The 16943-nt window shown below is 35.6% G+C and overlaps 1 protein-coding gene across 6 annotated transcripts in view; it reads left to right on the forward strand.

Moving 5' to 3' along the window:
- The window catches only part of BRD9 (bromodomain containing 9), a 25191-nt gene extending 9565 nt beyond the window's left edge, over nucleotides 1-15626 (forward strand). For 3 of the 6 annotated variants that reach the window (XM_039548637.1, XM_039548638.1, XM_039548639.1), the window contains exons 8-18: nucleotides 1291-1380; nucleotides 2211-2343; nucleotides 4584-4659; nucleotides 5951-6046; nucleotides 6788-6920; nucleotides 7702-7813; nucleotides 9421-9459; nucleotides 9884-9955; nucleotides 11234-11336; nucleotides 13111-13278; nucleotides 14010-15626. In XM_039548637.1, the coding sequence (XP_039404571.1) occupies nucleotides 1291-1380; nucleotides 2211-2343; nucleotides 4584-4659; nucleotides 5951-6046; nucleotides 6788-6920; nucleotides 7702-7813; nucleotides 9421-9459; nucleotides 9884-9955; nucleotides 11234-11336; nucleotides 13111-13278; nucleotides 14010-14110 (1123 nt within the window). In that variant the 3' untranslated portion in view covers nucleotides 14111-15626. The remainder of the gene's footprint in view (nucleotides 1-1290; nucleotides 1381-2210; nucleotides 2344-4583; nucleotides 4660-5950; nucleotides 6047-6787; nucleotides 6921-7701; nucleotides 7814-9420; nucleotides 9460-9883; nucleotides 9956-11233; nucleotides 11337-13110; nucleotides 13279-14009) is intronic. The other 3 variants (XM_039548640.1, XM_039548641.1, XM_039548642.1) reach the window with 1 other exon arrangement.
- The last annotated feature ends 1317 nt before the right edge of the window (nucleotides 15627-16943 follow it).

Genomic DNA, 16943 nt, shown 5'->3' on the forward strand with positions numbered 1-16943 from the left:
GGCATTCTATCTGCTGGAACTTCATGGAAAAAATACTGCAACAGAGCATCACTGGTCATGTCTTAAATAAATAATCTGATCGTGTAGATATGTTCTGCAGGTTTCTTTTTAAATCTCCAGAGTAAAAAAAGTGAAATATACCATGTTTTTTAAAAGTAAACCTTAGAGTTCTCATCAGCCACTTTTTATTTATTATACTTTCAGCATTTTTGTAATCTTTAATGCTGATGGAAGAGGTAGTATTCTAATGGAGGTTTTTTTTGGAAACAGAAGACTGCAACCATGTATCTTCAAAAATAATTTTAAACTGTAATTTTCTGTGGTAGAAACTCTTCTACTGATAACATACAGAACAAATCTGTTGCTGTACCATAGAGAATTTAAAAAGTGTAACTTGTCCCTTGTTTAATGGGTTGTGTGTAGAAATCAGCTGAAAGCACCTTTTTGTAAACAAGAGTTGAGGGGTTGGTGCTTTGGTTTTTGATTGTTTGTATTTTCTTAGAAGACGTGATGATTTGGTTTGTGTGGTGTCCAGCATTAATTCTTGCATAAACTCAACTACAGGAGTAACATTTTACTTTGTCACAGAGCAAGAAATTGAGACTGCCAAACCATACAGTGTGGCTCTGTCTTTAACATCTACCTTAACATACAGTTCAGGTAGTTAAAAATTATAACCTTTAATTTTATCCTGGTACCAGTTTCTCTGAAATCAGTTGTAGTATAAATTTACTTTTCTGTTCTTTTCAATGTTTATGTAACTTCAGTAGTTGGAATTAATTTGTTTTTTTCAATTAACTTGAACTTTTAAACACTTGCATTTTTGCATCTGTAGGATTGATATTGTATTTTTTGATGAACAGTAAGACCATTGGAGGAGGAAAATCAAACCTAATAACAGCTATTTTTGCCTTCATATTTCATGGTTAAAAACAGAGAAGGAGTTGAAGTCAAGGTTTGCAAAGTGTTAAAGCAGCTTAGACCTCTATACAGTTTAAAAAGTGACTTGATCATTGAACATCCTAATGTTTAAGTAGTTTTTGAAAATTTTGTTTAGGGTGTTGCAATCTTCTGAACGTTCTCTCAAAATTCTTGTCCTTTAAATATTCTGTAGAGTGTGATAGAAAGTGACAATTGTTGAGGAGTTTCCTGCCGTGTACAGCCTTCCGTAAAGTTTCAATGAAACAAAATCGTGTAACACATTTGTCTCGTAATAGTATGATCCTGTGATCTTTTTGTTGTCTTTAATAGCAAAACTTACTTGTGTATCGGATCTGAATCTCTATACAGAGAGAAATTCTTAGCTAAGCAAATGGAAGAAGATAACCCAGGAGAGAGAAATGGATTTGGTGTGAGGAGATGCTCTACCCAGTACCTAAGGTGTTTGGCCCTAGTGTCTAATGTCCGTGTAATGCCCTGAAATATTTTGATGTACAACATTTATTTTATATATAAAATATAATGAAGACTGCCATATTCTATGATACCTTCACACTTTTCTTTATGATACTACCTTTTTCTGATTTTATGTGATAGCTGTGTCCTGTTCCATCCTTGGGCATGCTTATTTGCTACAATTTTATTGTTTTGGAGCTTTAATGAAAAGGGATCTACTGAAAGATAAATTCTAAATTCTGTAATTTCAATTACAAGCAGTGATGTGATTGATACAGATTAGGAATGCTAATTGCCGATGCTAACAAACATAGGAATTAAAGGACTCCCTGTTAAACTGGGAGTTGTGTCCTACTTCTGCAAGCAGCTATATGACATAATCATCATAAATGCAGCCTGTTGGGTTTTTTCTCTGATTAGCTAGTTTCTATCCTTCTTTATGTAATTTCTGTTCTGCATCTTCCTATTTGGAATTTTTGAAAATAGCATATTCATGCATGTGGGAGACTAAGCATGCATACAGCATTCACCCTGTATCAATGCAGTTTTACTCCCAATCTCTGTTTTGTACTTCATTTAATACTTCATTTTCATCAAGGTACAGAAACAATTAAATTTTTGAAGTTAATTCGTTTGGTAGTTCAGAGCTTCTGCTGCAAAACTTCATAATATGATTATAATTCCACTCAAATGCTGAAGTAGACTGACACTGGGAGAAGAGTGGGACTGATTGTTCAATTGAGCAAAGCCAAAATTCAGCCCTTTGTTTTGTTTTAGCTTTTAATTCCTACAGCTCCTCCTCTTCTCTTTTTCAGCTGCATTTTTGAACCTGAGGGGAATGCGTGCAGCCTGACAGACAGCACTGCTGAAGAACATGTCTTGGCACTAGTGGAACATGCAGCAGATGAAGCTCGGGATAGGATCAATCGCTATCTACCCAACAGCAAGGTCTACTGCACACGGCAGTTCGCAGTTCCGATTTGTGCCTGACTATTGAATACTTTGTTTCACATTAGGAAACAGGCTTTACTGTTGGGGTTTCTGAGACTGGAACATCTGGGATGTGTGTTCTGTGCAGAATACCAGTGCCGCTGTTGTCTATCATTTAGTTCCCACTGAAAGCCATTGTAGGGGGGTCCTAAGTGGATCTCAAGTTCTATTGTGTGTTGAACATCTTTGGAAATTCACTTGCAGGAAACAGTGAAACGTTCCTCAATTTTGAGTTGCAGCCCTTGAAAGTGATTAAAATAACATCACACTTCTCGTATTGCTGCAACCTCAGATAAAGCAAACTATGGCATATTTTGAAGGGCTCCCCCACCCCCAGGAATTAACATATTTTTAAGTGTTAAATTACTGTTTTTAATGAGGAGGGTCTGTAAGGTCTTGTAGTTTTGTACTTACAAGTAGTAGCTGTCAGCTGTAGCATGAGTACCAAATACAAAGATCTTTTATTGATAAGGTTTAGATAGCAGGTTTGACAGTCCTGAATGTGATTCTGATACTGGTCCATGTGTTTGGGTTTTGTGCTCTTCCAAGGTTTAGAAGGACAAGCTCGGTGATGCAGTTGGTGCAGTTTTCTCTGAAGGTTCTATTTTTGGGCTGTGGGTTTTTTAGCTCTGTGATGATGGTGGTGGATTCCATCATTTCCTTATGCTAGGATTGGAGTGAATGCTCCAGGGATTCACTACAGATCTGCACTGAGATACGTTTACTCTCTTTCCCTTGAATTTTGTGGAGACTTACTCCCACCTTTGCTCCCATTTCTCATCTGTCACTCTAGTGGCCACTGCAGTCAAGAAAAGAATCAGGATGTTGCCACATCCTGCATTTTCCACCTATTTAAAAACTATTGCAGAAGGAACTTTGCTTTGAAGCAAAAGTGGTGTTGTGTCTTCAAACTTAAATGTCCATTTCTTGGGCAGTGGCCCTTTTTATGCAGTCAACTTAGGCTCAACTGGATTAGGAAGTAAAGCTGCCAAGAATAGTGGGTGAAGGTTTAGGTTCAGTGAATCTCTGTTTCTTTGGGTAATTAGAAGACTTGATAGGATTGAAGGCTATTTGAAACCTCCAAAGTAAGAGTGCCTTTTTAAATCTCCTCAAACAATACCAGTCCTTCATGCTGATGCAGTCAGTTTTGCAGTGTTCAAGGAAGTTTCTGAAGGTGTGCAGCTCTTAATTGCCTAGGCTGTTAAATCAGATAGACAGCCCCACTGCATGTCCCACAGAGTCAGGTAACACTGACTGGCATGGTTTTGGAATTCAGCCATTGCTAACTTTTGCCATCACTTGAAGGTAGTGTTCTTGTTCATTCTCTTTCCAGCATCTCTCACCTCTGTTTTTATTGTAAACCAATATTAGCTTTGGCCTCCTGTATGGGGAGAGCTTTAAACTTTTTCAGATGGAGTGGAATAAAAAACAAAATAGAGAAGATTTATTGTTGATTTCCTTGGAAGTATTTAGTAATATTTTTGTACGGAGAGAACAGTTTTCATTTATCACTTTATATTGAGAGGTTAGAGTCTTTTTTTTCTCAATTCATGTGTAATCAGTTTCTGACATTAGCTTTGCTTGTTGTGTTGGATCTAGCTCTACCTTTACAGACCCTGGTGGGCTCTTGTTGTCTTTCACATCTGTCTTTAGCATTGTGCTTGTGTGCTTCAATAGGTCTGTGAAAACATTTCTTCCTCTTGAAGAATTTGGTAGTGTGTTCATAAAAGTACTTCTAATTAGAGAAAGTTGTGGGTGAGACATGTAAACAAGCAGTTCAATCTAAATTTTCAAATAAGCCGTGACTTTGTTTGTGGATAGGAGTTACAGTTCTGCTTCTGAAAGGGATGTGTGTTCTAGACTTTGCAGTCAGGAAGGCTGGCTCTGTGCTAGTGGTAGTGGAATTGGGTTTGTCTTGGTTGAAAACTTTAGATCTAATTTAGAAAGATGAATAAGGTGTTGTCTGTCATATGATATATGAACTTCTGCTCCTTAATCTTCTGTTCTGAAGCACTTGCTAAGTGGTGTTAAATAGTTGTGACCCAAGATTCTCTGTATGAAAAGGGGAATACCAAAGTGCAGTATCTCAATACAGCTAAAAATGCTTTTTATAGTTTTCTGTGTAAATGGGCAACTCCTTCTTTGAGTGTGAACAGTTTTGAATGATTGCTCCTCTATCTTTATGGTTCTATTCACAGATTGGTTATCTGAAAAAAAATGGAGATGGAACTTTATTATTTAGTGTAGTGAATTCATCTGATCCAGAAGCAGAAGGTAAAAGCCATACTCTTTCGAGCAAACATTTCTAGTCTTGAATGTTCTAAGAGATTTTGAAGTCTTAACTGTAGATACAGACACTGTGTAGTAGAGATGAGTTTTAAAATAGTTCTTAATTTTTAGAAAAGTTTATTATTTTCATTAATTATTTCCCAAACCATTTCCCCAAACACCCCAAAGGTGTTTCTGTTTGCCTTCCATATTTTCACTCTTCAGATACTTTGTTTACTGATGCTAACAGGGAGAAGATAAAATAATACCTCTTTATAAGCACTTATACATTGCTACAACTTTATAAAAAGCTTGGAAGACAAGTACACTGTAGTTTCAATACCTAATAGACAAAAGGTGAATGAAATTGCTGTAATCCTATGTGAATGTGCTATGCACAGATGCAAATTCAGAATAATCTTTTACCTCTTTATTTCCTAATTTAAATCATTAGCTAAATTTCAGTTTTAAGTTTATGAGGTTTTGCTCAATATTTTTTCTTTAGTTCCGTGATCTTTTCTTTCAGTTTTTCTCATTCTGTTATTATATATTATTTATATTGTTTTATGCTTTTCCTTTGTTTTAATTTCAAGCTCAAGATGCAGAAGTACTGAAATTTGTGATGAATGAAATGCCATAGTTTTTTGGTGCTGTGTGTCATGTTGATTTAGTACTTCCTTCTCTGCACCTTTTGAGATCAGAATTTGTTCACAGCTTTCCTGTTGTTTCACTGATGAATATATCAATGCTTTTGACTAATCACATTGAGAGACACAAGCCTGCTAAATTCCTTTCATTCGGTAGTAAATTTTTCTGGAATGAAATTGAGCATTTTGACTGCTATCAAGCCTATTACCTATTTCTGAAAAAAAAAAAGGTATTTAATGCCTCTGAAATTATGCCACTGAAAATTTAAAGAATGATGATAATGGATTTCTATAAACAAACAGCCACTTAGTCAACATAAGAGACTGCTTTTATCACTTCAGTAATATCTGGATCTCGAAAGTCTGTGAATCAGCTACTATAATAATTACAGATGCTGCTGTATACTTTAAAAGTGAAGTAACTTAAGTAAGCCATAGATCTTGTGAATAAGACATGGAAGCATATCTATAGCTTGTGTTTGAAATTTAAATGGAGAACCTGAATTAACAGTACCTACCCTTAATGTATAGATGAAAAGACATTTAGTCTTCATGTTAATTACAGCTCTAAAATAGCAAATTCTAATTATTCATCATAAATTGTAAACATGAAATGCTTTTCTAAGCCTTCTTTTAAATCAAATTATTAGAGGAAGAAACTCACCCAGTGGATCTGAGTTCACTGTCAAGCAAATTATTACCTGGCTTCACTACACTGGGCTTCAAAGATGAACGAAGAAATAAAGGTAAATACCAAAGACCATGTTTTAACTTTGTGTTTATTAAATGTTTGAGCAATTACTTGATGTAACATAATTTCGGTTTATACCTGTCTCAATATGAAAGTTTCCTTGGTTATTTTTTTAATATATAATAATTCCATTAACAGCAGAATGCAGTTTTTCTTAAATTGATTTTTTTGCTTATTAAATATAACCTAATTTATGGATTAATATTTTAACTTAGTGCTGTAGCCACACTAGAAGATTTCCAATAATGGTAGTCCATTTCCTGTAGGGGAAATAATTTTTCCAGAGTAATTGCAGTTACAGTTGAGAGACAACTTCCAGCCATTTGCATTTTTCCATCATATGACAAGGATTGTGCAGACTGTGAAATTTTTTTACCAGTTTTAATAGTTTCTAATCTGCTCTCCAGAAACTGACTGGCAACCAGCGGTAAAGTAGATGCACACAAAATGTAGAAATACAAAAGGGGGGTGTGGCCATGAATCTTTTTCTTCTCAGAGTGGGTGAATAACATAGTTCTTGATTTTCCAGTAGTATGTTTGTTTATATGGTTAAAATAGTTGTGCTGATTCTAGAGTCTGGAAGTGTCCTTGAGATACTGTTCTTGCTTTCAGTTGGAGAAAAAAATACATGGCACTTTCTCTATCTGTTTCAGAAAACACAGTCTTTTTTTTTTTCCCCAAGTGATCTTTTACTCTTGTGCTAATCATTTGTTGTGTCTTTCTTTTACCTGTGTAGTAACCTTTCTTACCAGTGCCAATACGGCACCTTCCTTGCAAAACAACTCTATATTTCATGATTTGAAACCAGATGAGATGGAGCTCCTATACTCAGCATATGGTGATGAAACTGGGATCCAGTGTGCCTTAAGGTAAGTGCCTCCTTACTAGGAAGTCTTAACTTCTCATAGCAATTCTTTGCAAAGCAATTTAAACTTATTCTCAACTAAGACCCTCCAAATCCTGAATTTTTTTCTCAAACTTATTTTTAAAATAAATCACTATAAAATTTGAAGCTAGTTTTCATCTTTCTTGGAGTTTTTTTTCATATATTGTTTATTTGCTTTTGGGTTTTGGGGGGTTTTTCTATTTGTCCTTTTAAGCTATCCTATTTTATTGCAAGGTTGTAATGGATCTTGTTATTAGGGTCTTCAACCACAGTATATATAGTTTGCCACAGATTTAGTGTTTTGCTTTAAACCCAGCAGAAAATAAATTTAAAAAGGCAAGTAACATATTTCAGTGGCTTTAAAACAATGATGTTTTTCAAGGGGTTTTGAAAGAGTTAAAGCTACTTGAAAAGAAAAATGCCACTTATCGTTAAATTGTTGTTTATGGAGGGAAGGAAATAATCGCAAGCTTTTTATCTCTTGTGTTTTGTGTTTTAACCCACTAACCTGCCATCAATGATAGTTCAAGTCAAAATTTTCTAGTACTTGTGAAAAACAAGTTGCAGGTGTACTTTATTATTAAAATAAAGGAAAAAACTCTGTGTCTTGAAGGCCTTACTTGCTTTTCTGAAGAAGCATAAAAGAGTTAGACCAAAGAAAATGTAGGTGTAATGCAGTGTATTTGGGGAAAACCATATTTTAAGTAGAAGTAGATTTTATGAAAGTAAATGTTTTCTGTAATGCTTATCTCCATTCCTGCTAGCTTACAAGAATTTGTGAAGGATGCTGGAAGTTACAGCAAGAAAATAGTTGATGATCTTCTTGACCAGATCACTAGTGGCGACCATTCCAAAACTATTTATCAGCTAAAGCAGGTGTGTCCTGGGTGCACTGAAATGTCACAAATTCATCAGAATAAGAATGAACCTACTGGCTTTTTAATGTTGTGTGAGATGATTTGTTTTCCACTGTCAGTTTAAGCAGTGCAAGCTTAGCTGTTCAAGCAACCATGAACCAAATTAGAGACTGAATTAATCAACAGAGGAGGAATCCTTTTCACTGGCTTGGTCAGTTTTCCAATGTGGTTTCACTATGTGACTGCAGAAAGGAGGAGGCAGGGGATATAACATAGTGGGACCAACCAACTAGATGGTTTTTGGGCAGCCTCGTCACTCTATGTCATGACTTACATACCTACTTCTGAGTTACATTGCAATGCTTTTGTTAAGGTTTGGGGTTTTTTCTTAATTGAAAAGCAAAATACATTTCTTGTGGAAGGATTAATTATTTGGAACATGGAAGTAAAATTAAAGAACAGGTTAATTATCACTGTAGCAGGTGTCTGTTACCTGCCAGTTCTAACTTCTACATTCATGTCGTACAGGAAAAGCTTTTAACTTATTTGCAAAAGCACTCTCCTGATGAGATTCATACTAAGATTGGAGAAAAGAGTTTTCTCAGAAATATGTATGATTCTAGTGGGACTGTTTGCATTCCCAAGACAAAATAATTTAAAAGAAATTGCATAATTTCTGAAGATAAATTTCATGTTGTCTTCACTTCGAAAACCACTCGTAGTTTGAAATAATTGTCTGCTATTTAAAATGCCGACATTCTGAAAGACTGAAGAATAAAAAATGGGAGGCAGGCTGGGAAGATAGAAAGTATTTAGACTTCCTGACATGGTGGAAATGAGATTATGCTAAATCTTTGCAGACTTAGAAGTGGAATAGGGTGGATGGTGTTTGGAAATAAGGAGACAATAGAATGAAGAACACTGACAATCCTTTAGAATTTTCTGGGTGTTTTTTCCCTACGGGAATAAGATTGCACATATAACAGGAAGAAATGTAAAGGATTAGTTCAAGAAATTAAACCCCAATATTTTGAATACTCTCCTACATAGAGGAATGTGTGTCTGCAACACAGTCAACTTAGCTTTAAAATAAAATGTGCCTTTGCCTTTTACCATGTTTTTCTATGAATGTTATTTCAGCTGAGAATTTCTGAAGACCTCTCAATGGCTATTTGCGCTTAAAAATGCTGTTCAGTTGTGACATATGTGGATATATGCTGATTTTACGCAATTAAGTGTGTTTCAGTTGATCATATGTCATGGTGTTTTATACCTGAGCATTTTGTGCTGCTGCATTTGAGAAAGGATTAGTATCTCTGAAAGTACAACCTTGAATGATTTGTGATTAGTAGTTACTGAAGTATTGACAAAGATACTGCACTTGAATATAAAGTTTGTGAGCAGAATAAATAGTATAAGGGGACTCAAAGATTAGTTAAAATGCATAATACTAAAATATTTAAGAAAAGCAACTGTTACATTGTAATTGCATTACAGATATGTGAAAAAGTTAGCTGTCTCTAGCCTCCTTTTGTGTGTGAAGTTTGAATATACTTGAAATGGTACAAGAAAGATGTCTGTCCCATGTGTTGAATATAAACAATTATTGGTATTCTTTCTTTCCAGAGGCGAAACATCCCAGTAAAACCACTGGATGAAGTTAAAGTAAGTTATGCTGATACTCAGTTTGGGATTTTTAACTGGAAAAAGTGCGAAAGTGATGTTCTCTGAGCTTCCAACATTCAAATTCTTCATTTTATTTAATATGCCTCTGTTCTGTATGGTAATACAGAAAAGATTGATTAGTGGAGTATATGAGAAAGAAGAGGCTTTAGGTTATTCCTAGAGAGGCTGTCCTGGTTAGTTACAAATTGTTGGCATGACTGTATGAGGTTGCCCTGGAGAAGAGCTGGTCTTCATTTTTTTTTGTGAAGGTTCTACTCAAACATCACAAAATGTGACAGTGTTCTGTGCTGGCCCAGGACCTCTTTGTGGAAAACGAGTAAAATACACAAACATTCTCAGGGAACATTCTTAGTAAATAAAAGATACGAAATGCTAAGATCTGAAGTATTTCTTTGTTCTTTAGGTTCTGCCAGTTCTTATAAAAGAAGAACACAAATTGCGTAATACCTGTCTGGATTCTTCCAAACAGATTATGGTAAAATGGTTAGGGGGGAGGGGAGGGAAGCAACAGGGAAAAAACCATAGAACAAACAAAAAAATAGTATTGAGACATTATTTTGTTTCAGTGCAAGCTCTGAGGTAGAATACTAAAATTACAGTATCTAGAATAAGGTTTCAGTACTGAAAATGAATTCTCTGATATTCAGTCTGGTTTTGTTTGTGGCTTTATTGTTCTGTATCCTCCAGCTTATTCCAGCATGTGTAACTAAGTCTCAGAGGCAGAAAGGTCACACAGGAATCCAAAAAAGATACTTGATCTGCTGATTGATATTTGAATTTCAGCCTGCTGTAAAATTGGAAAAAACTCCATTAATATTAATCTGTTTTACCACATCCATTGAAAATGTCTATTAGAAAGTACGGGTAACTAATGCATACCTTATGCTTTTACAGCTACTAGTCAAATATTTCTTCAAGTAGTACAGGTTTGATCTTGCAAATTATTTGTTCCAACAGTAGATATGCACTGTGTTCCATGGCAAATCACATAAAAATTGTATGGATCACATTATAACAACTAAAAAAATTCATAACTTTATAAATATTACTTAGTTTTGTGGAAAGGTGTGGACTTCTCTAGAAGGTAACTGGTTAAGTTATTTCATGAAAGTGCTAGGTTTCATTTTCGTATTTCTAAAGGGTAATACCTGGTTGTATGTTTACCTGAGTGTCTCATTTCTCCTGCTGGAACAGGCACCCTCAGAGATTTCTCTGGTTTGAATCTTAGTGACTCTGATTTCTTCCTTTGTGCCATTACATTAGCAATATTGCAAAGGGTGTGGAAAGAAAGGGAATTGTGCAGTGCAGGCTGTATTTCATTATTCAGATGGATAGAAAAAATACTAGAGAGGCCCATCTGATACTGTGAAGAGGGAGGCCCACTGTACTAAAAATTTCAGTAAATCCAGTGTTCACATATGGAGAAGATGAAGGACACTGGTAATACAGCCAGCTTCCAGGGTTCTACCATGAGACATGGATGACTTGAATGTGTAATTGAGTTTCAGCAGTCCTGGATCATGAGATAAAAGGCTTGGACTACTGTGCACATCCCTGACCATTCGTGTGACTGGTCTGTCTGGGAACCTTTCTGAGCTGTCTGTGAATTTCAAGTTAGCCAAGATGGTTATGGATGCTCCAGTCTCAGGTGGTGTACACACTTCTGAGAGAATGGATTTGTGCCTTAAAGATTGGAAAGTTATATGACAGCTTGTCACTTTTGCTAGTCCTTCTGTGCCTTGTATTTTAATAGGTTGGAGAATCTGCTGGAGATGGGAACACTTCTGAGTTGGACTTTCTCTCCATGAAGCCGTATTCAGATGTATCTCTCGATATTTCTATGTTAAGTTCATTAGGTAAGTAACTAAATATACATGACATCAGTTATGGTTTAGTTGTACCATTTAGACAAAACGACAGCTGGATTTGCTAAGACTAAAAAAAGTGTTTGAAAAGTAGTAATAAGTCTACATTTGACACAAGTGAAAGTCTAGGGCTGATAAATGAAACCTTGCTCTGTTTTTCCTTTGAGACATCCATGTATCCAAGCTAACTTTTCCTGTAAAACTGAAGAAAACGAAGAATTTGTATATCACTATTTTGATAGCTTTGCTTGTATTTCATATGTTCATAGTAACATAAATTTTAAGAATCAGTGTGAAACTTTCACTCAGAAGTGATGTTGCTTCATATGATGTCTTTTAAAATAACTTGGGAATTGGGTTAGTACGTGAAACTCGATCATATTGCCACTCGGAATATCCCAAAACAAAAATCAGAAGAAACTTCTGGTGTTGGAAGCTTCTGGTGTTTATCTTCAGTTGTGTAAAAGAATTTGGATGCTGTTTCAAATGCATGCTTTTCATAGTTATCCTTTAAATACCACAAGAAGTACTGTTGCCACTTCTGCAGGCAGCTGAGCTGGTCAAATGTCTTAAAAAATGTTATCCAAGCAAACAATCTGCTTATGTTTTAAGGCACTTTTAATTCAGAATGTGAAAGAGGCCAAACTATCTATTATAAAACACAGCCACGCTAATCGAAGACTTAAAGGGAAAAAAGATTTCTACAAGTTTCTCACATAGGTACAGTTTGAAAAGCAATTGAAAAGTAAGCTCTGATTATACTGTCTCGCTCTAATTTTATTGCAGTTCAGTAAAAAATGAATAAATATCCACTTTATAGATAATGTTTAGATATATCAGTCTTACATGCATAAATTTCATGCACCACTGAAAGCTGATTGTATTTTCTTCTTTGGCCTTTCTGTAAATAATCATACTTCTAGATCAGTTGGCTTCCAGAGAGAGTTTATAGCATTAATTCTTATCATAATTCTTGCAAAATTAACACTTAAGAAAGAGAAGGGAAGGAATTACTCTTCCTGTTTAAAGTCGAGGGAATTTTTTTTAGGTCTTCAATGAAAGAATAGCATATATTGGCACATACGTCCAGTTCTTTCCAGTTTCACAGTTTTATTTGGCTTACGACAAAATCAGTGTAGCTGGAGAAGATACTGTTCTTAGAACCTTCTGTGATGGGAATTTCTTTGCCTCCATAGATTTCATGTTCTAACTGTATTTTGAGTTAGATATTTAAGTCATCTTTTTGCTGACTCTCTTTTGCCACAAACTAAATGTGTTATTTACTGTGAGCATGGCGAGACACTGGCACAGGTTGCCCAGAGAAGCTGTGGGTTCCCCATCCCTGGAAGCATTCAAAGCCAGGTTGGATGAGGCTTTGAGCAACCTGGTCTAGTGGAAGGTGTCCCTGCCCATGGCAGGGGGTTGGAACAAGACAGCTTTTAAAGTCCCTTCCAACTCGGGCCAGTCTATCCATGTCTGGTGTTTAACAGATAAGGAAGACAAATTAAGCTCTTACAGCTGTTTAAAAATACTGGGAGTCAGTTCGGTTTCAGCCATTTTTGCATGGCACTTTCCTTCATCTTCCAATGCTGCACAGATCTGCAGCTGTTGCTTTTTAGAAGTGCGAGGGAAAATGCAAGATTGAGGAAATTTGTGTAATAGACAATGCTTGTGTTAATTAATTTTAGAACTTCTTTATAGTGACTTGGTAATTCATGGGTCAATGTACATGTGCTAATTATGGGTTTTGGTTGGTGGCTCTTAGGAAAAGTGAAGAAGGAGCTTGATCATGATGATAACCATCTACATCTGGATGAAACAACTAAGCTGCTTCAGGACCTTCATGAAGCTCAGGCTGACCGAGTGGGATCCCGGCCATCATCCAATTTGAGTTCCCTCTCCAATACCTCCGAAAGAGACCAACATCATCTTGGTAAAGTTAGCTGTGTCACAGAAGTTGCAGTACTTGTGCTCTATATGAAATTGGTTTAAACTTACATTGTAATTTACATAAATCTTTGTGGGAAACTCTCTGATAGAAGTGTGCTGACTGATCATATTTTAATTTTTAAATATGTGTGGCAAAGATAATTAACACCACATACTTTTGACCTCCAAAACTAAGACCACTACTTTTCGATTAGGTGTGATTGAAGTAACTGTCAAGTAAATTGATACTCATTGGCAATTCCCTATAAGCACTAGCAATTGAAGCCCTTAGTTACACTAAGGAATATATAATGATTATTTTACTTCAGCATAGTTGTATGCAGCAAGTAATGGTTGGGATTCTACAGTAGCATTTCCTTGTCAACTGTAAAATTCAGTGATAAGACAGGATGATAGTATAACATACTGCTTAACAGCTTGCTGCTGTTTCTGAGAAAGTAGAAGATGTTGGATGGATGATACTCTGTTGCATTGTGTATAATTTTTCAACTCGGAGTGATAGCATAATGATTACTTTTCCATAAATTATCTGAATTACTAAGAATCTTGTGATCTCTTTTTCATAATCTCCTGTTTAAATATCATTTAAATGTCTGTCTTGCTTTAAAAGTCCAAAAAGTACATGTGAAATAACCATGCTGTTTATATGTATAAATATCTCAATTTTTTTTCTGTACTTTTAAAGGTTTTGATTTTTTTTCCCATGTTCAACAGGAAGCCCCTCTCATCTGAGTGTTGGAGAACAGCAAGACATGGTTCATGATCCCTATGAATTTCTTCAGTCTCCAGAAACCTCAAATGCTACCAGTAACTAATCTGACATGTACTATATTTATTTTGTATTTTATTTCTATTATGTTTTTATAAAGTTTTTGTCCATGACAGAAACTGCATTTTTGTCCTCTTTTCTATGAGGATTGCTGTATAATATTATCATGTATACAAGATTAAACAAGCAAACATAAAAAAGCCCCAACCCCAAACTAATTAGTGCATCATGTTGTTAGCAGTGTACCACGAACTGCTTTCAATTTGTTTGTTAAGGGAGAGTCTGTGAATCTTGACTGAAAAACAGCAAATAATGTGTTAGAAAAATTTGTATTTTATAGACACTGGAAAGTGATGATTTTCCCAGAATGGCAGCAGTCATTAAGTGCAATACAATTATTTACTAGTTCTGTTCAAGTCTTAACCTGAACATCTCCAAGGAGCAACAAAGAACCGCCTGAATTTGTATCATTACTATGTTTTCCATCTCCTAATGCTAATAATCTGTATAAATTGTTTTTAAATATTTTCCCATGTTTTTAAATATTTTTTTAATCACTGTAGAGAGCACTTAATTTGAGAGCAACCATACTTGGTAGTTGCAGTAAAATGCTCATTTACAAGACTTCTACCCTGGATTTGAAAAAGATGAATGTTTTTCTGATCCCTTGTATCTTGAAACACAAAGAAAAGATAATACTTGTATTTTGTAATATGATGTGTATATCTCATAGAATGGAAAAAGTATTGGATAAGGTGTGCTTTTCAGTAATTTCAAAATAAAACTTTTATAAAACATCAATACTGAAACTGAGGGATTTTGTATTATTGTTATGTGCAAGTAGACAAATGTTATGAATTTACATTATTTTGTAAATATTAATAAAAATAGAAAAGCAGTTTTTATGTGTAACAAATATGTTGTTCTTAGCAGGGGAAAGTTTGCTTCCGTTACTAAGTCTGAGATACTGAAGGGTTTTGGGTTGAATTCATGTGCTGCTTCAAACGATGGATTTTATCATGCCACATGTAGTTATAAACAAAAAAACCTGTAAGTTTTTAGGACCCATCAAGGAAGTCAATCGGATAACTGATAGTAAAGTCTTTATAAAGTCTAAATAGGATGATTGTTTCATTCCAAGCAGGAGTGCTGAAGAAAGCACACAGCGAGGCTTTTCTGTCTGGGAGTTGTTAGGAATGTATGTGGCAGTGTGCTTGGCCTCCTTTGCTCCTGCATTCTGACTCATCATGACTGTGGGTTCTTGGATGTGACATGGATGATCTGCTGCACTGGGACAGTGTTGCTGGAGAGGGTTTGCGTGGATGCACAGCCTTGTGTCCGTCTGCAGCTTCCCAAACAATTTCAGCTGAAAAGTGTCTTTAAAACTGATGTGGTTTTGATCTCTAGTAAGTCTGATTTCTCATCCAGTAAGTATAAATTGATTCCTGTAATAGACTCTGAATTATAGTTACAGTTGGTGAGGAAATCTTTATTGAAACACTTGCTGTTGAATTGCCTGCCTTAGATCTTGAATAAAATTCCACAGTAGAATGTTTAAAATACCCCTCTAGAGGAATGTGCTGGTTTGTTTTGGTTTTTGTTTGAACTGCAGTGTTTGCTACTGAAAACTGAAATAATGTACAGTATCTTATTTTATACCTTCACCTTAGATTTCAGACAGAATGCACTCAAACTCGTGAAATTCTGTAGACAGGTCTTCATGGGCTCCGTGAGCTGGTTGTATAAAAGGCTGGATGTTGTTTGCATCATGACTGTACCAGAGAGCACTTTGTGCCTAAGGAAGATTTGCTTATTTGTTCAGCCTGTCTGGCCCTTAAGCAAGGTTAGTTTTGCACAGTGATCTCCAACTGCCCTTCCGTGGGTGCTGGACAATCCTTTCAATAGTCCTACTGCCTGCATTCCCCAGGAAAAAAATGCTTTTAGGGCAAAACTTCCCAGAAGCAAATACAAATGTTTTAGCTGTGGTGCCTTCTCGTAAGTGGCAGACATTGACTTGAAACCTGTTTGCTGAATGTACCAATAAACATGATTGGGCTCACTAAATGCCGCAAGAAAAGCTTTCGTGTTTCTTAGAGAAATCTCATTCTCCCATATGTTTTAGAAAGATTGGACTCTCGAGTTTGCAGCCTCTGGAAAAAAAATGCAAAAATTTTAAAGTAAGTGGTTGAAGTAACTTCTTTCACTCACTTGTTTGTCACAGTGCATTTTTACTGATTCTCAAGTGGAAAGAGAATCTCCTGCTCCTCTTCCTTGTTGGGACATGTGCCTATGCTTATACCAGTGGTATGCTGTTGCATTTTCCAAATGATTCTGGTTTATTTCAAAAAAAGCCTTAAGAAGAAATTTGCCAGTCCTTTTCTTACTTATTTGAAGGATAAAAAATTCCCTAAGCTGTGTCTTATTTGCTCTTGTCTATGCAGGTGATAAATTCATGTACATAGAAAAGCTTTGATCTAACCAGTAAAGGCCTGTAATCCTATGGTCCTATTTAAATATTAAGAATTTGAAAAACTTGATTTAGTTCTGTGAGTTTATTTGACATATATCATTATGTATTTAATCCAAGATAAACACCATTCCTTTCTAGTGTGTCTGGCAGGTATTTCCTGTTTGGCTCATTTGGAAGAGGACTCCGTGTCTACGGCACCCCGTTAAAATCTGTTATACATGACATGTGTAACATCTCCTGGCTATAGGTGGCACCATATGTCAACAAACTTTATGTGAGTTCCCATCAGTGGGAATATTTCTGATGGTGCCATTGAAAGAGAGGGGAATTTCCCAGGGTGTTTTGTAAAATGAACCCAGGGTTTCTATAAAAAATTGGGAAAATTAAATGCTATATCAAAAAGTGTATT

The sequence above is a fragment of the Corvus cornix genome, chromosome 2 (assembly GCF_000738735.6).
Source record: "Corvus cornix cornix isolate S_Up_H32 chromosome 2, ASM73873v5, whole genome shotgun sequence".
NCBI lineage: Eukaryota > Metazoa > Chordata > Aves > Passeriformes > Corvidae > Corvus > Corvus cornix.